The sequence below is a fragment of the Leucoraja erinacea genome, chromosome 25 (assembly GCF_028641065.1).
Source record: "Leucoraja erinacea ecotype New England chromosome 25, Leri_hhj_1, whole genome shotgun sequence".
Taxonomy (NCBI): domain Eukaryota; kingdom Metazoa; phylum Chordata; class Chondrichthyes; order Rajiformes; family Rajidae; genus Leucoraja; species Leucoraja erinaceus.
Genome location: NC_073401.1, coordinates 12841101 through 12861482, shown reverse-complemented (window position 1 = coordinate 12861482; position 20382 = coordinate 12841101). Strand labels below are relative to the sequence as shown.

Sequence of the window (20382 nt, the reverse complement as noted above, 5' to 3'; positions counted from 1 at the left end):
GAGTTGAGTTTATTGTCATGTATGCTGAGATACAGTGAAAAGCTTTTGTTGTGTGCTAACCAGTCAGCGGAAAGATGATACAAGATTACAACCGAGCCGTCCAAAGTGTGCAAATACATGATAAAGGGAATAATGTGAATAATGTTTAAAGTCCAATCAAAGATAGTCAAAGGGTCTCCATTGAGGTAGTTAGTTCACCCTCGTGTGAAGGTTCAATTGAACGACCCTATTGAAGGACTGGTGATAGATTTAATGCCCCATTATACTATTTTACTATTCATAGATGTAGTCCAGCCTTTATTTTCCTGCCTTCTAACTTGAATAGTGGTGTTACATTTGTGGTTTAACAATCCGTTAGGACCTCTCTAGAACCTTTGGTAGTTTGGTAAATTGCAACAAACATTCACACTCTCTGCAGCCACTGCAGACCTTGTAATACAAGCACCAGAGGACTTGCTGACCTTTCATCCTATTAGTTTGCCTAACAATTTTTTCTCCAGTGATTGAGATTAAGTTTATTCTCAATAACTTCTCCATTACCTATCATCATGTTTTTTTTAAATGTCTTTCACCATGAACACTGATCCAAAAGATCTACATGGATTCACTATCAATTTCTCTCCCATAAATATTTCCCCAAGCTTTCCTTTTTATATACTTGTCGAACATTACTTTTTATATTATTTGCTAGTTTGCTTTCATGCCTTATTCTCTATAATTTTATTCGTTATTTTTAAAAAAAAATTCCAAATCCTCTTCCATTCTTCACCACATGCTGGATTAACTCAGTGGGTTAGGCAACACTGTTGGATGGAATGGGTGACATTTCACGTTGGAACCCTTCTTTAGACCCATAGTTCTGCCAATTCATTCCCTCCAGAGATGCTGCCTGACCCGCTGAGTTACTTCAGCATCTTGTGTTTTGTTCAAGTTTCCGCCCCCTGGAATGTATCTCAATCTTTACCATCTTGGGGGCAGATACGGTGTAGGCGGTGGAATTTGAAGAAGTGGATAGAGTCTTTACAGGAAGTAGGGTGGGAAAAAGTGGAGTCCACATAGCTGTGGGAGTCAGTGGATTTCTAATAGATGTCAGTTGGGTGCAGGAGGTAGCACTGATGCAGTCGTCAATGTAGTGGCGGTAGAGTTTGGGGATAGGGGCAGTGTACACCTGGAACAGTGATTGTTCAACGTACCATACAAAGAGGCAGGCATAGGTGGGGCCCATGCAAGGGCACATAGCTACGCCTTGAATTTGGAGGAAGTGGGAGGAGTCACAGGAGAAGTTGTTAAGGGCGAGGACTGGCTCTGCTAAGCGGAGGAGTGTTAGTAGACAGAAATTGGCTGGTACTGCAGACAAGGAAGAAACGGAGGGCTTTAAGACCTTCCTGGTGGGGGATGGAGGTGTAGAGTGACTGAACATCCATAGGAAAGATGAGGGAGTGGGGGCCTGGAAAAGGGTAGTCATTAAAGAGACGAAGAATGTGTGAGATGTCCTGGACATAGGTAAGGAGGAATTGGGCCGGGGGGATAGGATGGGGTAGACGTATGTGGAAATTAATTTAGTGAATTAAAAAACATATTTTCATAATCTAGCTTCCTCTTGACTGTATCTATGTTACTCATCTCATCTGATAGCAGATTGCACATTCTGGTCAAAAGATGTATTGAGTAAAGTTATTTTCCGCTCTCGAGCATAGGCTTTGTGTAGTTCATTCACATGTCCTTCATTGCACCTCCTCCACCTCAGCTACTGACAGATTAACTCCTCCACACCACAAACACCACAATTATATAAAACAAACATTGAAGTATGAGTTAAAGGGCTTTAAACTAATTTTCGATTCATTACCTGGCTTAAGCTTCAGTCTTGGCAATTCTGTCGGGTGAACTCCGCTAATCAAAGGGCATCTGTCACTGCCATGATTTTTCGGGGAGCATTATTCTTCCTCTCTCTTCTCACAACCATAGACATAATTGACTTTTTTTGATGAAGTAATGAACAGACTTGGAAGTGAGTAATTCATTTGATGTGATGTATATGGACTTTCAGAAGGTTTTTGATAAGGGGCCACATCACAGACATCATCACATGGCAGTAAAAGAAAATTGATAGCGTGGACAAGAAGTTGTTAGGGTTAGGGTGAATAGTTGTGTTAGTTTTGGAAGACAAGTTGTGAAGATTCTCAGGGATTGGACTTGGAACCCTTGCAGAAGAAGTTTAATTGGGAAAAATGTGAGGTGATGCTTTTTGGTTGGATAAAAGGCAAGAGGCATTTTTGGTTGATGGATATTGTTTGAGTGGAGTGTTGGGATAGAGGGCCCAGGGGTATGTGTGCACACATTATTGAGAGTGACAGGGCAGGTTAATGAGACATAAACAAATCAAAATAGACACAAAATGCTGGAGTAACTCAGCGGGTCAGGCAGCATCTCTGGAGAAAAGGAATAAGTGACATTTCAGGTCAAGATCCTTCTTCAGACATGTTTGAAGTCGAGGCACTTCTTCAGACTCGCGTCTGGGTCAAGAACCTTCTTCCCGAAACGTCACCTATTCCTTTTTCTCCAGAGATTCTGCTTGACCCGCTGAGTTATAACAGCATTTTGTGTCTATTTTTGGTGTAAATCAGCATCTACAGTACCTTCCTACACATAAACAAAGCAAGGGTTGATCTAGAGAGACATAGAATGTAAAGGCAGGAAAGCAACATTGAACCTTTAAAATACTGCTCTACACGTCAATCGGTGTATTGTGCTTATTCCTGATCACCACATCATAGAAACAATGAGAAGTCATTTGTGGGGGTCCATAAAAGATTTATGAGAATAGTTCTTTGGATGAAGGATAATAGTTACAAGGAAAGATTAAAGAGATTGGGATCTCTAAGGAAGAGAATGCCACGGTGAGATTAGACAGAAGTACGTAAATAAGGAATCTGGGTTGAGTAGATAATGGAGGTGGTTCTCTTTGCTGAAGAGGTCAAGGCCACTGGTATAAAATAAAGGGGAAGAGGATATATATTAACGATTTAGATGAAGGAATTAAATGTAACATGTCCAAGTTTGCAGATGACACAAAGCTGGGTGGCAGTGTGAGTTGCGAGGAGGATGCTATGAAGCTGCAGGGTGACTTGGATAGGTTGGGTGGGTGGGCAGATGCATGGCAGATGCTGTATAATGTGGATAAATGTGAGGTTATCCACTTTGGTGGCAAATACAAGAAGGCAAATTATTATCTGAATGGTGTCGGATTAGTAAAAGGGGAGGTGCAACAAGATCTGGGTGTCCTTGTACATCAGTCACTGAAAGTAAGCATGCAGGTACAGCAGGCAGTGAAGAAAGCAAATGGCATGTTGGCCTTCATAGCGAGAGGATTTGAGTGTAGGAGCAAGGAGGTCCTACTGCAGTTGTACAGAGCCCTGGTGTGACCGCACCTGGAGTATTGTGTGTAGTTTTGGTCTCCTAATTTGAGGAAGGACATTCTTGCTATTGAGGGAATGCAGCATAGGTTCACCAGGCTAATTCCCGGGAAAGTGGGACTGACATATATGATGAAAGAAGGGATCGATTGGGGGAGTCCAGAACCAGTGGTCACAGTTTAAGATTAAGGGGTTGGGCATTTAGGACTGAGAGGAGGAAAAAAATTTCAGCCAGAGAGTTGTGAATCTGTGGAATTCTCTGCCACAAAAGGCAGTGGAGGCCAATTCACTAGATGTATTCAAGAGAGAGTTAGATATAGCTCCTTAGGGTTAACGGAATCAATGGATATGGGGAAAAAGCAGGAACAGGGTACTGATTCTGGATGATCAACCATGATCATATTGAATGGTGGTGCTGGCTTGAGGGGCCGAATGGCCGACCTGCTATTTTCTATATTGATTAGGAGTGGCGTGAGAAAAAAAAACTTTTTATGTGGTTGGAATCTGGAATTCATTGCTTGCAGATATCATGGAGGCAGATTCTACTTTGACCTTCAACTGCCGAGAAAATGTGCAATTATAATAAAGAGACTGGTGGCTGGAACTAATGAGTCATTTGGGAGAGGGTCAGTGTGGACGGAATGGCCTCAGTCTTATACTAGAGCATTACCATGATTGTAGTACAGGTATGTGAATATCATTGCCTTGATGTGCCATAGTGCACCTCTTCCCAAACGCTGCCTGTACTGAACATTCCTTCAGTCAGGTTCTTTGTGTCTGCTCGATTGTGACATAAATGAAGCAAACCAGCAGCTGTGCTGTTATTGCTGAAGCTCTGATTATGTCTTTACAAAAAAAAAGCATTGTGCCTTTGTACTCAGTGGGAAAGTGCTCTACACTTTTTCTAACATTAATGACAGTTCACTCCCAACTGTTCTTTAATGTGCAAATCTTTTATTGGAAGTCACTTGTCCATCTGCTTTCAAAGTGGGTGGAAATTAGTATGCTGAGTTTGCAAAAGAGCTGTTTTCCTTGCATAAGAGGTTAATTAAACATTGTAAAGGGAATCAATAGCAATAATAATTGCCATTGAAGGTATCCAGTATATTATATTTCACATTGCATATCAAGCTATCCCTGCCTATGTGAAGATACTTGCTGCTGGTTCAGCTACTGTTCTTCCAGTGTTAGAGCATTGAACAGTACAGCAGAGGAATGGGCCCTTAAGCTCACAATGTCAGTGCCGAAACATAATGCCAAATTAAACTGACCTCATCTGCCCTTCCATGATCCATACCCTTCTAGTCGCGGCATGTTCCTACAATGCCCTCCATAATGTTTGGGACAAAGACCCATCATTTATTTATTTGCCTCTGTACTCCACAATTTGAGATTTGTAATAGAAAAAAATCACATGTAGCTAAAGTGCACATTATCAGATTTTATTAAAGGATGTTTTTACACATTTTGGTTTCACCATGTAGAAATTACAGCAGTGTTTATACATAGTTCCCCCATTTCAGGACACCATAAAGTTTGGGACACAAGGCTTCACAGGCGTTTGTAATTGCTCAGCTGTGTTTAAATGTCGCGTTAATGCAGGTATAAAAGAGCTCTCAGCACCTAGTCTTTCCGCCAGTCTTGCTAGGAATAAGGTTAGGCTAAATTACATTCCTAATTACATTCCACAGTAGAGCACATAAATGACCTTAGTATATTCATGTATGGAAATCAGATTATAATCAAACACTTGGCCCATGTTGACCAACCTGGGTCTCACTGCACACCTGGTACTACTCCTGACCCTGACTCCAGTTGCATACCTTCTCTCATTCCTGACCCTGAGTCCAGCCTTACACCTGGCCCCCTATTCTACCCTGATCATAGCTGCTTACCTGCTTAGGTTCCCAGTGCTGAACACTCCCATTGTCCCAGCTTTGACTGCACACCTAGTACTATTCCAGACCTGGATGCACACTTGGCCTTGCTCAAAGCCCCTCTGCACTGACAATATATCTGGCCCACACATAAAGCCCCATATCTGACCCCCTGGACTTAACCTATTATGCTCAAGTCCACAGGTGCTTATCAAATGTGGTAATCTTTTATGGGGCACTTCAAAGACCAAATTTTGTATAACAAAATTTGCTACATCCATTGGCTTCCTTGTTATCTAACATGCTAGTTACTTTGTCAAAGAAGTCATCAATTGGTTGAACACAATTTCTCATCCATAAAATTATACTCACTCAGCTGTATAAGTATTCTGTTACCATTTCCTTCATTTTCCTAACAAACTGTCCTGAAGTAATTTTCACCCCCAATATTTTCAATATTTTGCTGTCTTCCTCTCAGCTGGGACTTTTCTGAAATGCAAAGTCCAATAACTATATATTTAAGCAATATTATTCTATTAAATGTGATCTTGAGAGTACATAATATTTTCTGTGGTATTCATAACACAACAATGATAAAAAGATCTTTGTTTTGATTGCACGTACCAACATGCATACATTATTATATTACAGTTAATATGTACCGGGGGCAAATTTTTGTTCCATTGCTCCCCATTCCCAATTACTTTTACATTGAAGTGATTGAAATCCAAGTGAAGTTTAACTGGCATCAGAAAAATAAAAAAATAGTACTACCTTCCCAATATTTAACTGAAGGAAATAATGGGTTATCGGGGCTGTATGTTGTGACAGACAGCCTGACACCTTGCATGACATCCCCCCTGGATATTCCGGATTAATAAATTAAGGTTTTGTCCACTAATTACAAATCTGGCTAATTAAAAAGCAATAACATTATCCAACTCTGAAACACAAGCGCTGAGCATTGGGATCCAGACATCACGGACAACTGGCCTCAGTTCCCTGCTCACATCTGGCCGTGCTCTCTGTCTGAACCAGGGGCCATGGAGTGTCTTTGAAAGTGGGGAGGCTGAACGATCACTGATCACTGGCCTTGGGGGGTACCTGGCGAGGGAGTGGAGCAACCTAGTGGGGGGAGGGGGCTGTCCCCCTCCCACAGTAGGGACTTTTTGAAATTTGATGTATTAAAATCATGTTTTATTCCATTGTAGAAGTATGATTTCAATGTTTTTGTTTGAAGTAATTTCAAGAGGTAACTTTTTAAGGGGTAACTTTTTCCACGCAAAGGGTGGTGGGTGTATGGAACAAGCTGCCAGAGGAGGTATTTGAGGCAGGAACTATCCCAACATTTAAGAAAAAGTTAGATTGATACATGGATAGGACAGGTTTGGAGGGATATGGACCAAAAGCAGGTAGCGTAGCTGGGACATGTTGGCGGGTGTGGGCAAGTTGCACCGAAGGGCCTGTTTTCACACTGTATCACTCTATGACTACATTATACCTCCACCATGCATGAATGCTTCAAAATCGTGGTCGAGTTTTATTGCCATATACTCAAGCATAGAAACATCGAAAATAGGTGCAGGAATAGGCCATTCGGCCCTTTGAGCCAGCACTGCCATTCAATATGATCATGGCTGTTCATCTAAAATCAGTACCTCATTCCTGTTTTTTCCCCATATCCCTTGATTTCGCCAGCCCCAAGAGCTAAATGTAACTCTTGAAAACATCCAGTAAATTGGTCTCCACTGCGGCAGAGAATTCCACAGATTCACAACTTTCTGCGTGAAGAAGGTTTGTCCTCATCTCAGTCCTAACTGGCCTACCCTTTATTCTTAAATTGTAACCCATGGTTCTGAACTCCCCCAACATCTGGAACATTTCTCCTGCAGTTATAGTAAGTAAACATTTAGCAGGCAAGCAGGATGCTTTCACCAACCACCCCTATTTGAAGTCCACTGTCTTCCACCGTTTCTACCCAGTGCTTGGTACTTACTTCCAGCAGCCACTGGTTGTCCTTCAGGATGCACCGAGCCACAGCCTGGTCCATGCCGGTCACCTTGGCGAATTCGACACAGAAACTCTCACGGCAGCGGTGCAACGCTTCCGACGCCTCTGATGGCCCGGGACTCTTGCACTGAGGCTGCTCCATGGCCGGAGCTGCAGCGAGCAACTCGCCAGCCCGGCAAACACTCGCCAGCCCCGGCTCCCCGTCCGCATCTGTCCCCGCTGCTGGTTCTGTTTCCATCCCTCCCTCAGCCCCGGCTCTCCAACACCCGCGGCCCATGCAGTTGATATGACTTTTGAAATTTTCGTTGATCACAGAATTTCTCACGACAGAGGGTGAGAAATTTGTGATCAGCGTGAGAGCATGAGAATTTGGCAAAATGCGTGATTCTCACGCTCAATGCGTGAGAGTTGGCAGCCCTGATTAAGGTGCCCAGAAATGTGGGGACTATGTACAAACACTGCTGTAGTTTCTACATGGTGAAACCAAAATGTATAAAAATGGCCTTTGTTAAAATCTGACAATGTACACTTTAACCACATGTGATTTTTCTTCTAATACAAATCTTAAATTGTGGAGTACAGAGGCAAATAAATAAATGATGGGTCTTTGTCTCAAACATTATGGAGTCATTGTATCTAAAAGCCTCTTGAATGCCACTGTTGTATCTGACTCCACCACCACGCCTGACAAAGTATCCAGGCCCCCATTACTCTCTGTAAATTAAAAAAAAACTTCCCCCGCACATCTCCATTAAACTTACCCCCCTCTCACCTTGTAGCCCCTCTGGTGTTGGACATTTCCACCCTGGGGCAAATGGTTCTGACTGTCTATCCTAACTATGCCTCTTATGTACTTCAATCAAGTTTTCCTGCAACACCCCGACATTCCAAAGAAGCCAATCCACCCATTTCTGCAGTGATTTTCAATATTTTGCTCCAGTAACAGTAATTAATGTGCAGGTCCCAGATGTGAATATTGGCAGACTATTCAGTTTCAGACACAACACATATCCAAGTCCTTACCTGCTATTCACAATGTATTTATAAAGCAGGTATTATTGCATAGATTGGGAGCTACAGTTGATGTTCCTTTCCCAGATTCATTGCATATGCATTTCTCTGCTGGTCATTGGACTATTTTAACGAGCCATTGAAGAAACACTTAAAACACACGCAAAATGCAATGTTCTTCACAGCTGTGTGGAGCATATTGTGCAGTTATAAAACTGCTAAGTATACTTTATAGTTTTTGTTTAAGATTTAGTGACAATATAAACAACGTAACAAGCTTTAAGCAACTGCAGTGAAGCCACTTGTATGTTAGAAGAGGTGATAAAATGCCTGCTAATTTCATGAGAAAGTGTTGTTAAAATTATAATATTTAGTATAGGATTGGAAACTTCAATTCATGAATATTCCATTTTTTTAAGATGCTTTTATGCAAGGATCTGTTCTGATGGGACAGTACGTGTAATTTACAACGTTCAAATCTTGCACACATTATATAGAGACATTATATCAAGAGATTCTGTTCCTCAGAACTCACTGTAAACTGATTCTTTTCCTCTTTGTTAAATCGGAAATTAATAAATTCAATTACCATGAATATATATTTATTCCCTTCTCCCATGCAGTAAATGGCCTTAAAGTATCAATAGATGTTGCATTAAAACTCTTTGAGTGGCGTCATACTGTCATTCTTTTAAAAACAATGTATCTCTTTGATTACCGAATGTAGATTACATGGAAACAGTTTTATTTTGAAGTCTAGTTGCCCTTTGAATTAACTACCTGCTACCCTTATTCCAGTGGCTCATGAAGATGTGTGTATTTCTGTAACAAACATTCCTGAGTTGAAAAATGCTGTGAAAGTTTATGGGAGAATTTACGTAAAGTCGTATTTCCATAGGTCAGGTCTTCTGTGACTAGGAGAGTTCCTGTATTGGAATAGAAGGTAGATGATCCAAGGGTTACTGACGATCTTTGTTTTACTTATTGCTGAGATTTGCGTATTGCTGGCTCGTAATCGCTAGTTTGTCCTTTTGCAGTTTGAACTGTGAAGTAAAAATGAACAGCAGGTTTGGACTTGATGGATAGGACACCGGTTCTGATTACAGGGAGACTTCAAGTAAAAACATTTGTCTGCCTGTCGCTGGAAAAATGATCTGTCATTAGATCATTTGCAGATTATCTTGGAATTAGTTGCAACCGGTGTAGTGCCAGACACTGCAGTGAAACATACCTCTACTACATTCAAAACGCATAATTCCTATTAATTGTAGTTCATTTGAGAACTGCCAATCCCTTTGCATAATTAGGGGAAATGTTTTGCCTACATGTGATAGGGTGATGATACTGCATTTAGCGTTTTCTTAGTAAGGAAACTTAAAGACTGCTGGCTGCAAACCATGCTGAGATGAGGCAACAGCTTGGCCAGCAGGTGGTATTCCAGTGATGAGTCCAAAACAAAACGCTCAAAGTGCCGAGGGAAAGGGATTGGAAAGATGATCTTAAATTATAGTGGTTGCGTGACTCAAGAGAAATGGTATTTTGTAGAATTTGCGCATTGTTATTGTTAGTGACATATAAGGCAGAGGATATTTGAGTGTACATATATATTTTGTAGGCACAATCAATGATAGGATTGAAGGTGTTGCTTTGTTATCAGGAGTCTTGCTGAAACTTTGCAACGTTAGTTAAAAATAATGTTAATCCTACTGGAAATACAAACACAAATGTTAAAGGCCTCAAACTTTATTAAACAAATGCTGTACAGCTAAACAAGTGGTGAAAATTAATGTTCATGTTTTGTAACTTGAGATGCTATGAAGATGTTTTCCCATGTTGACTCGCAATGCAATGTAGCTGCCTTTGTTGTTGCAGTTCTTTTTCATTATTTATTTAAAAAATTGGAGGATATGTAACAAAACAACACATACATTGCCAAATGATACTTGTAAAGTAAGATGGGATTGTTCTTGCAACATAGGATATTCTTGTAACATTCATCCCAGAATGTCCTGCCATTTTTATTTATCGCTCCTCCAAAGATTTTAAATATAAATGAAAACATCTAATGTTCTGTCTTAGTTTAGCTAATCAATTCCTGAAAATTTATAAATCCATATTCACAAATTCTATAATGTTTGTTTTATGCCGTGCTGTTGCTGGGTTTATATTTTGCTATATTAAAATCTCAAATGTTAAATTATTTGGCATCCAAAGAAATACTCCCATGGTAGGTCAATCAGCCCCTCGAGTCTGTTTATTGAACATGCACCTATTAAATGGCTGAACAAGCTGCAAAGGTGCCTTTCTCCAGATCCCTTGCCCAATCTGGTTATCCTTTTTTGTATTTAGAGTTTCTCTAGTTTTCACTGGCGAATGAATTTACACACATCAAATGATTAATTGTGATTATAGTTGCATTTTATAGCTTGCGGATCCCTCCTACGTTAACATTTACTGACCCGCATGTCTGGAAAATCCTTACCTGCATTGCCCAGCGATAAATTGCAATCTCAGAATCTGTTTCTTGCTCCTTATCGATATAGGGAGAATATTAATAATTTTTTGTTAAAAATGTTACATGGGTTTCGACACAACTTTTCATTAAGACAAAGCTTTTTAAAACTATATCAGCCTATGTTATATTGAACTATTTAAATTGAATTCAGTTTTAAATTGGCTCTATTCCATGCTATGTGCTAATAGTGAATATTCCGTGCTGAATCTATATACCTATAAAAGTCTCATCTGGTATGTATGTATATGTGTGTGAATGTATGTGTTTTTCTACCTTCGTCAAAACGTACATATTGTGACTGACTCACATTTTCCCTCTCCACGCAGTAATCAGGTTCCCTTAAGATTTCATCCTATATTTCACAAGTTATTGACGATTCAAGTTTAAAAAAAGGCAAAAACGGTTCTCACACACAGCCTTTTTCCAGTACTTTCCACTGATGATGTCACCCCCCCCCCCCTCCCCACCCCAACGGTACAGTGAAACAGAATATTCCACCACCTTCCAGTGATGTTTGGGGGAGGGCCTCATTTCAATAACAACTTCATCAGCTCCCCAACACGCCTAATGGGTTTACACCTAGTCTGGTGTAATATTGAGTTTGAACGTGTTTCATTGTCCATTATTGTTCTGAAGAAAGTTCTGAAGGGATCTGACTTGAAACGTTGCCTGCCCATGTCCTCCAGACATGCTACCTGACCCGCTGAGTTACTAGAGCACTTTGTGTTCTAACATCTGCAGTTCCTTGTGTCTCCATTATTGATTCTGTTCCTTCTGGAGCATGTCAAGAGTCAAGAGAGTTTTATTGTCGTGTATCCCAGATATGACAATGAAATTCTTACTTGCTGCAGCACAACAGAATTTGTAAACATAGTACAAAACGGAAGATACAACTTCAGTGTATTTATAGCCCATAGATCATATATACACAATAAATAAACAGATATAGTGCGATCATAATAATAGACTGTTATTGTTCAGAGCTTATTTGATGTCGTGTTTAATAGCCTGATGGCTGTGGGGAAGAAGCTGTTCCTGAACCTGGATGTTACAGATTTTAGGCTCCTGTACCATCTTCCTGATGGCAACGGTGAAATGAATGTGACCAGGATGGTGGAGGTCTTTGATGATTTTGGCAGCCTTTATGAGGCAGCGACTGCGATAGATCCCTTCGATGGTGGGGAGGTCAGAGCCGGGGGTGGACTGGGCAGTGGTCACAACTTTCTGCAGTCTTTTCCGCTCCTGGACATTCAAGTTGCCGATGCAGCCAGTCAGTATGCTCTCTACTGTGCACCTGTAGAAGTTCGAGAGAATCCTCCTTGACATACCGACTCTCTGAAATCTTCTCAGGAAGTAGAGGCGTGATGTGCCTTCTTTATAATTGCATCAGTGTGTTGGGTCCAGGAAAGATCTTCGGAAATATGCACGCCCAGGAATTTGACGTTTATGACCCTTTCCACCATTGATATAAATGGGATTGTGGGTCACCATCCTTCCACTTCAAAGTCCACAATCAGTTCCTAGAATAACACATTACAATTCAAGGACATTAAAAAGTTGCTTCTTTCCTTGTTTTCATCATGCCTGTTGTAGTGAAAGCCAAGATTGTGAGAAGCTATAAAATTTTGACTTTGTGCTTCTTTTTGCCTTGAGTTTGTTGTTTATTATGCGGTTCACTTTAACACTGGCGCAGCTTTTTCTTGGCAGGTTTTGTTGTTGTGGACCTTGCCAAGTTCCTAGAAGTTTTCAAAAGGAAGCATAACACTTTATTCAGCAATCTGTACTAAATATCTGAAAATATAAACACTGCAATGGCATGGAGTAAAATGAAGATTACAAAATGTGTAAATATGAATTATAAATTTGCAGGAATTGATTAGTTAAACTATGATAGCAAAGTAGCTGTTTTCATTTATTTAAAATTTTTTTTTTAAATTTTTATGCAATTGTTATTTGTGTTCAATGATTTAAAAAGTCAGATATTTTACAAACTTTTTCCTTGGTAAATATTTTCTCTGAAAGGAGACTGTTTGAATTTATTTTTATTTCGCTCTTGTTTTGTCAGGCCCAGCAGTCGTCGGGAGAAGACATGGAGATATCAGACGATGAAATAAGCACGAGTCCAATAACCAGTGCGGAGTGCTCGGAGACGATAGTGGTCAGCTCCTCAGCTCCTGCGATACCTATACCGCCACCAGGATTCCATCCACTGCCCCCACCTCCGCAAACAGGATTTCCATTACCACCACCTCTTCCTCCCCCTCCACCTCCCCCTCCTCCTCCAACGCATCCTGCCGTTTCGGTTCCACCCCCTCCGCTCCCCGCCCGGCCAGACCTGTGTCCCCCCGGGGTGCCCCCTCCTCCCCCTCCCCCGCCGCCCCCTCCCCCCGCCTCCTCCACCACCACCACCCCCCATGCTCCCGCACCTTCATCCTTTCCCACCGAACATGTACCCCATGATGTCCATGGACCTGATGAACTGTATAGGCAATCAGTGGGGGAGCGTGCAGATGTCCTTTCAGATGCAGACTCAGATGCTGAGCCGTATGATGCAAGGCCAAGGGCCATCTCCATACCCGCCTTTCATTGCTGGCGGAATAAACATCCAGTTTGGAAATATGCAGCCCTACCGCCCATATCTGGTGAATTCAACTGTTGCTCCTAGCCAGCCATGGACTCCTTTGCCAAAGTTTGATCCCACCGTTCCACCACCCGGATACGAGCTCAAGAAAGAGGACCCTCACAAAGCCACCATTGACGGAGTCTTGCTGGTGGTCATGAAGGAACTTAAGAGTATAATGAAGAGAGACTTGAATCGCAAAATGGTCGAGATGGTGGCATTTAGGACTTTCGATGAATGGTGGGAGAGGAAAGAACGCAAAGCAAAGGTAAGACACTTGTTTACTTATGCCTTTTAGGACTATAACTTGCTGCATTTGTGCCAATGTTGATCTTGATTTTTCTTGCAATATATTTCACTATTTGGTCTATCAATGGCCTTCTTCTTTGCTGGTGCTTTGATACGTGTAAATTGTTTGAAGTGAATTTCTTCAGAGAAAACACAATACAGGGATGTAATGCTGAGGCTTCATAAGGCCGTATTTGGAGTATTGTGATCATATTTGGAGTATTGTAAGCAGTTTTAGCCTCAGAATAAAAGGATGTACCTTTAGAAAGGAGATGAAGAGGAATTTCTTTAGTCAGAGGGTGGTGAATCTATGGAATTCATTGCCACAGAAGGCTGTGGAGGTCAAATCGATGGATATTTTAAAGGTGAAGAGTGAGAGTGATAGATTCTTGATTAGTACGGGTGTCAGGGGTTACTGGGTTAAGGCAAGAGAATAGGGTTGAGAGGGAAAGCCATGATTTGAATAGTGGAGTAGACTTGTTGGGCTGAATGGCCTAATTATGCTCCTACAACTTATAAACCAATTAATTTTACCATAGGATTCCTCCCTAGATCATCTCCAGTGGATATAGTTAACGTGGAAATTCTGCCCATGGTTTTATCTCTCTTATATACTGCAATCTTGACATGTAATTGTCAAATAAACCGTTCTTAAAATGGACAGATGTTGCTATTGAAAATGTCAAAGCAGGACTTGCTCATTTCAATCAGTAAATATATCAGGGACTAGACATTTTGTTTGGCGTTGCTATAATTACCTAATAATTGATTTATTCTACGCCTGGGATTTTATGATGCCAATATTATTTCCCATATTCCTATGGCCAGGATTGTATGTTTCATTAGAGAGCTGTCCGATGTTAGGATTGTTATATTATTTGTGAATATGTCAGTTGTTTCTCAACATTGAGGTGGTTGGTAAGAAGTAGTTCTTTATAGATTTTATTTAACAACATTTTTATGACTTGAGTCTGATGTTTTCCAATTGTTTTGTTTGACAGCCAGTGTGCTAATATTATGAAACACATGTTAATAGTTAAGCTACTGTGTGAGGCATTTATCAATCAAAGAAACCCAGATGAGAATAACTTTCAGTGAACCAAGCTCTGCAGCTTGCACCAAGCCGATGGGTCTTGATCTGAAACATCACCTATTCCCTTTTTCCAGAGATGCTGTCTGACCTGTTGAGTTACTCCAGCATTTTCGTAGATCGTAGAGCAGTAGGAATCGCAGAGGAAATGTTCATTCCATTAGGTTATGTTGTATTCTATTGTGGCATGGCTTGCAGCAGTAGTGGCAGTGCATTCTACTCATTGTATTCTACGCAGCTTAGTGTTGCCAACTGGGGTGAATTTCTAGGCAGATTTGTTTTGTGGATTATCTTTGCTTTGTCCTTCAGTCTGTTTTAGCTTAGTATAGTGACACGGCACAGAAACAGGCACTTCAGGCCGCCGAGCCCACACCGGCTAGCGATCCCTGTACACTAGCTCTATCCTACACACCCAGGGACAATTGACCATTTTTTCCGAAGCCAAATTAAACCTGTGCATCTTTGGAATGTGGGAGGAAACCGGAGCACCTGGGGAAAACCCACGGGGTTACAAAGAGAACGTACAAACTTAGTACTGACAGTACCCATGGTCAGGATCGATGCTGGGTCTCTGACACTGTGAGACAGCAACTCTACCGTGCCGCACAATTCCCCAACATATTTTCGGTTTCCGTTTCTCTCCGACCACATTACATCAGCATTGATCACCATTTCTTTGACTAATACAAGCTATGCCTATCCACACTATTATAATGGTGGCGTGGATGGGGCTAGCACAGCTATTTGAGGGCAAAGACAGATAGCGGAATGAGGAATATTCAAAGATAAACATTTGTGACACCCATAAAGTTTAGAGCAGGGAAGTAACGGTGAATTAGTGACCAAGATAAAGAATGTCTTAGTCGAACAGATAAACAAACCGGTAAACTTAACGCAAAGTGCTGGAGTAACTCAATGGGTCATGCAGCATTTCTGGAGGGAATGGAGAGGTGATGTTTCAAATTGGATCCTGTGAGCTTTTTGTACTTTGTAAAAGCTGTAAATGGCTCCCAGTAGTCTGAAGAGGCAATGCACCGGTTGAAAGAATATGGAATGGAGTCAACAGTATCCAAAATAGAAATTAACCGGTAATTGAAAGGGAATGAATTTTAAGGCTGTGGAAAAGATCATGGTAATGGATCTGTTAGTATGATGGGTCTTTCAGAGAGACTACTCAAGCATAGGCACAAGGTGCTGAAGTAACTCAGTGGGTCAGGCAGCATATCTGGAGAACATGGATAGGTGACATTTTGGGGTTGTGACCCTTCTTCAGACTGACTTCCATGGCAAAGATGAGGCAACGGCAGCCTAGTTATTGAAGTGTTGAAGGGCATGTGAGGTATCTCAGATGGGGGTAGGAAAGGTCTGGACGGGGTGGGGGGAATGGGTAATCGAGGTATATGGAGATAAGTTCTGTGGGGCAGGAGCAAGTGGAAACAACATCAACTAGGGCAGTCCTATTTATAGATTTTGGGAAGGAGATAGAAGCGGACAGTACGGGGCTGGGCACTATAGGCTTGGAGGCATTCGAGGGGAGCAGGCTTGATGGGTTGAATGGTTTGTTGTGCAATCTGATTCTAAGATCGAGGATTGATAAGAATTTGTTTGCAAGAACATGCACAATTGATACCCATATTGAGATAATTATTTGATCAATTATACACAGATTTCAAGTTTGGGTCTGAGTGAATAACAAAATGAAGATTGTCTTTTTGAAAATGCAACAATTATCTAGCAAAAAGCTTGGGTATCTATATTACTAAAACTCTTGACCGGTTTTTGGCTTTCTGTGCTGCGGTTTCCGAGAGTACGCCGCCATCTACGGCCGTCATTTTTGGCCACTTCGCTCAGAGCCCCCCTCCGCCGCATGTGTGCCGAGGATTTTCCCGTCGATGAAAATTGACAGAGATATTAATGTTTTTACAAAATTTCCCATTCTCTCTGCTGCCCCTGCTGGAGGGAGGGGAAGGGACTATAAAACCAGGAAGTGGTGTGCCTCAATCAGTCTCTGCAAGTGGTGTGCCTCGATCAGAGATTTGAATGACACTGACAAATGTCTACAGCACTGTGAGTACCCTTAATTTGGGTTGAAAATGAAAATATAGTTAGAGGTAAAAAAGCACTGCCTGCAAATGGTTGTTTGGGTTGAAGTAAAAAGGCACACTATCTCCCCCCCCCCCCCTTCCCTCTCCTCCCCCCCCCCCCTTCCTCAATCTCCCCTCCCCCCTCCCTCTCCTCTCCCCCCCCCCTCCCTCTCCTCTCTCCCTCCCCCCTCCCTCCCCTCTCTCCCCCCCTCCCTCTCCCCCCCGCTCTCTCCCCTCTCTCTCCTCTCCTCATCCTTCTCCTCACCCCCCTCTCTTTCCCTTCCCACTCCCCTCCCCCTCCCCTCTCAAACTCTTCCCCCTCTCTCTCTCCCCGTCTCTCTCTCTCTCTCACCGTCTCTCTCTATCACTTTCTCCCTCCCTCTCCCCTCTCCCCCCTCTCCCCTCTCCCCTCTCCCCCCTCTCCCCTCTCCCCTCTCCCCTCTCCCCCTCCCCTCTCCCCTCTCTCCCCTCTCCCCTCTCCCCCTCCCCCTCCCCTCCCCCTCTCCCCTCCCCCCCCCCCCCTTCCCCCCCCTCCCCCCTCCTCCCCTCCTCCCCTCCTCCCCCTCCCCCCCTCCTCTCCTCCTCCTCCCCCCCCCCTCTCCTCTCCTCCCCCCCTCTCCTCTCCTCTCCCCCCCCTCTCCTCTCCCCCCCCCCTCCTCCTCCCCCCCTCTCCCCCTTATTGCATTAATTTGACAACCCCACATTGGGTAATGTCGGTTCAATAGGATAATATTTCATTGATACTCCAGACCTTTCAAATCTGGAACTTTTATCTAGTTTACAATGTGGGGGGAAGTATTTAATCAGTTATAATCATTAGTTGGGCCTATTAAGTGGTTAATGGGTAGATGTTTTCTTACCAAGGAAACACGCTTTGTTGGCAGTGTAGCAAACAGCTGGTGTTCCATTCAATATTCCATTCAGCTGTATTGTACTTTCAACAATACAGTGGCAGCCTTATCACTGACAGACTGAGCAGAGAGGCTGACTGCGTTACATCAGACTTGTATCTTGTTCCATTTTAATTTGGTATTACTTTAATTTCTCTCATGTTGCATATCAGATTAGGTTTAGTTTAGTTTACAGATATACAGGTCCTTTGGCCCAACTTGCGATCCCTGCACACTAGCACTATGCTGGACACACTGGGGACAATTTACAATTTTACCAAAGCCAATTAACCTACAAACTTGTACGTCTTCGGAGTGTGGTGGGAAACCGGAGCAGCAGGAGAAAACCCACGCAGGTCACTGGGAGAACGTACAAACTCCGTACAGACAGCACCGAATGGAACCCGGGTATCTGGCAATTTATGGCAGCAACTCTACTGCTGTGCCACCGTACTTCAGATATGGATCATTCAACAAATCTCCTTGTAGAAATTACATACATCTCTGAACAAGTGTTATTCTTCGGCACCTGTTTTTCAGAAAGGGAAGCTATATCAGTCTCATCATGTTTTGAACAATGTTATAGTCAAAGATAAGCATTTCTTGATTGTGGCCGATTGTGAATCTTAAATGGTTTTGCTGAAATGATGGGCTGATGAGATAGTGCAATAGAAATTCTGCCCAAATGTTACCACCTCCAAGAATCTCACCTCTCTCTCCCCACACTCCTTGAAGACTTTTGTATTTAGGAATCTTTCTCTTTTCTCAATATATTCACAACATGCAGCACAGTGGCACAGCTGATAGAGCTGCTGCCTCACCGTGCCAGAGAACATGAACATTTGATTCCAATGTTCATTGCTGTCTGGCTCAAGCTTTGAAATTCTTTCCTTAAACATGATTCAAATGCTCCTTGAAATCCACTCCTTCAACTAAGTTTTTGGTCACCTTTCCTTATACTGAGTGGTGTCCAATATTGTTAGATAGCACATGCATGAAGCACTATGGAATGGTTTAGTATTTTAAGTGCTATAAAAATAAGATGTTTTTTATAATGCAGCCAGTAGCTGGATGATGCGGAATATATTATTAACTCAGAAGATTATAATTCAGCGGGCCAGGTAGCATCTCTGGAGAAAAGGAACAGGTGATGTTTTGGGTTGGAACCCTTCTTCAGAATTTTTAAGTATGAAGAAGGGTTCTGACCCGAAACATCACCTATCCCTCCAAAGAGGGTGCCTAACCCACTGAATTACTCCAGCACTTTGTGCCTTTTTTCTACGATCTGAAGAAGGGTTTCGGCCCGAAATGTTGCCTATTTCCTTCGCTCCATAGATGCTGCTGCACCCGCTGAGTTTCTCCAGCATCTTTGTGTACCTGCCTTTTTTCTACTGATGTGTAGGTAGCACTCCATCTAGTGTGAGACTGGGAAATGACAATTATAACAGTCAAGGAAAAGCCAGTCAAATTACAAGCAACTACGGCTCATGTTTCCAGATTACCACCTGGCTTCTGTTTTGTTGTTTCGTATTGCTTAGCTCTTTCTGTAAAAGGTACTTCCAACTTAAATTAACTACAATTTGAAATATTTACATATACAGTTATCTGCAGGAAATAGTATTACTTTTTACATTGGGCACCTACCGTTTGCAAGATGTGGAAAGATACATATAAGTTAACACTTTTTATGGAGGACATTAGTGTGTCTGTTCTTCAGCTTGGCAGCATTTTTAAAACCTGTGGCCTTTGTGTTTATTGTTGACGGTGGAATCTGCCATCATCATGTGTTGCAGAACAGTTCCGTTGAATCGCAAAGTAAAGGCAGTCTATATAACACGTAGCATCACTCTACTTGTTCTATCTCTCGGGAAAAAAAACCTACTTGATTAACCCTACATTCCTGTTTCTTTGAGGGAGTTCTGATTTAGAAGAAATAAAATGGACAAAAAATCCCTCTTTTCTTGGCTGTTAAGAGTTTTGCAGTCGAGCCAAACACTAGTGTTAAAGTATAATAAACGTACACTGCTTTTATGCTCAGCTTGTCAGATTGGCTCTATATTACGTGGCTGTTATAGGTGTAGTGTGAACATAAAGTGCTGGAAGTACTCAGCAGATCAGGCACCATCCATGGAGATGTAGTAGTGCATTTTTAACACTTGTGACAAAATACAATTTTTATTTTTACTTTTTATTTTTACTTTTTATACAGTTAAATCAGTTTCATTATTCTCCCTCTCTTCCCCCTCTCTCCCCATCAACATATGTGATAATTTATAGCACCTCTCAAGTTATTTTGCTTTCTTTATTAACATATGTTTACTTATTCAGAGAAAATCTGCTGGTGAAATGCCTAATGTGTAGGAAAGAACTGCAAATGCCTAATGTCTTAATGAGTCAAATATGATGGGTGTGGTGCTCATTTTTTAGTATGTTTCGTAGATATTAAATATGAACAAAATAAACATGGCAGATGGTAATATTTAGAAAAGAAGCAAGATACTAAAATGAAGATCATGTGATATTCGAATGCGCAGCCTAAAATTGTAGGTCAACTTGTTCTATTTGATCTGTTTGTTTGTGC

The 20382-nt window shown here is 41.9% G+C and overlaps 1 protein-coding gene across 1 annotated transcript in view; it reads left to right on the top strand.

The window, feature by feature from the left end:
* The window catches only part of LOC129709397 (histone-lysine N-methyltransferase SETD1B-like), a 96222-nt gene that overhangs the window by 41198 nt on the left and 34642 nt on the right, over positions 1-20382 (top strand). The window contains 2 exon segments of the mRNA XM_055655724.1: positions 12895-13212; positions 13214-13717. Of these exon segments, the coding sequence (XP_055511699.1) occupies positions 12895-13212; positions 13214-13717 (822 nt within the window).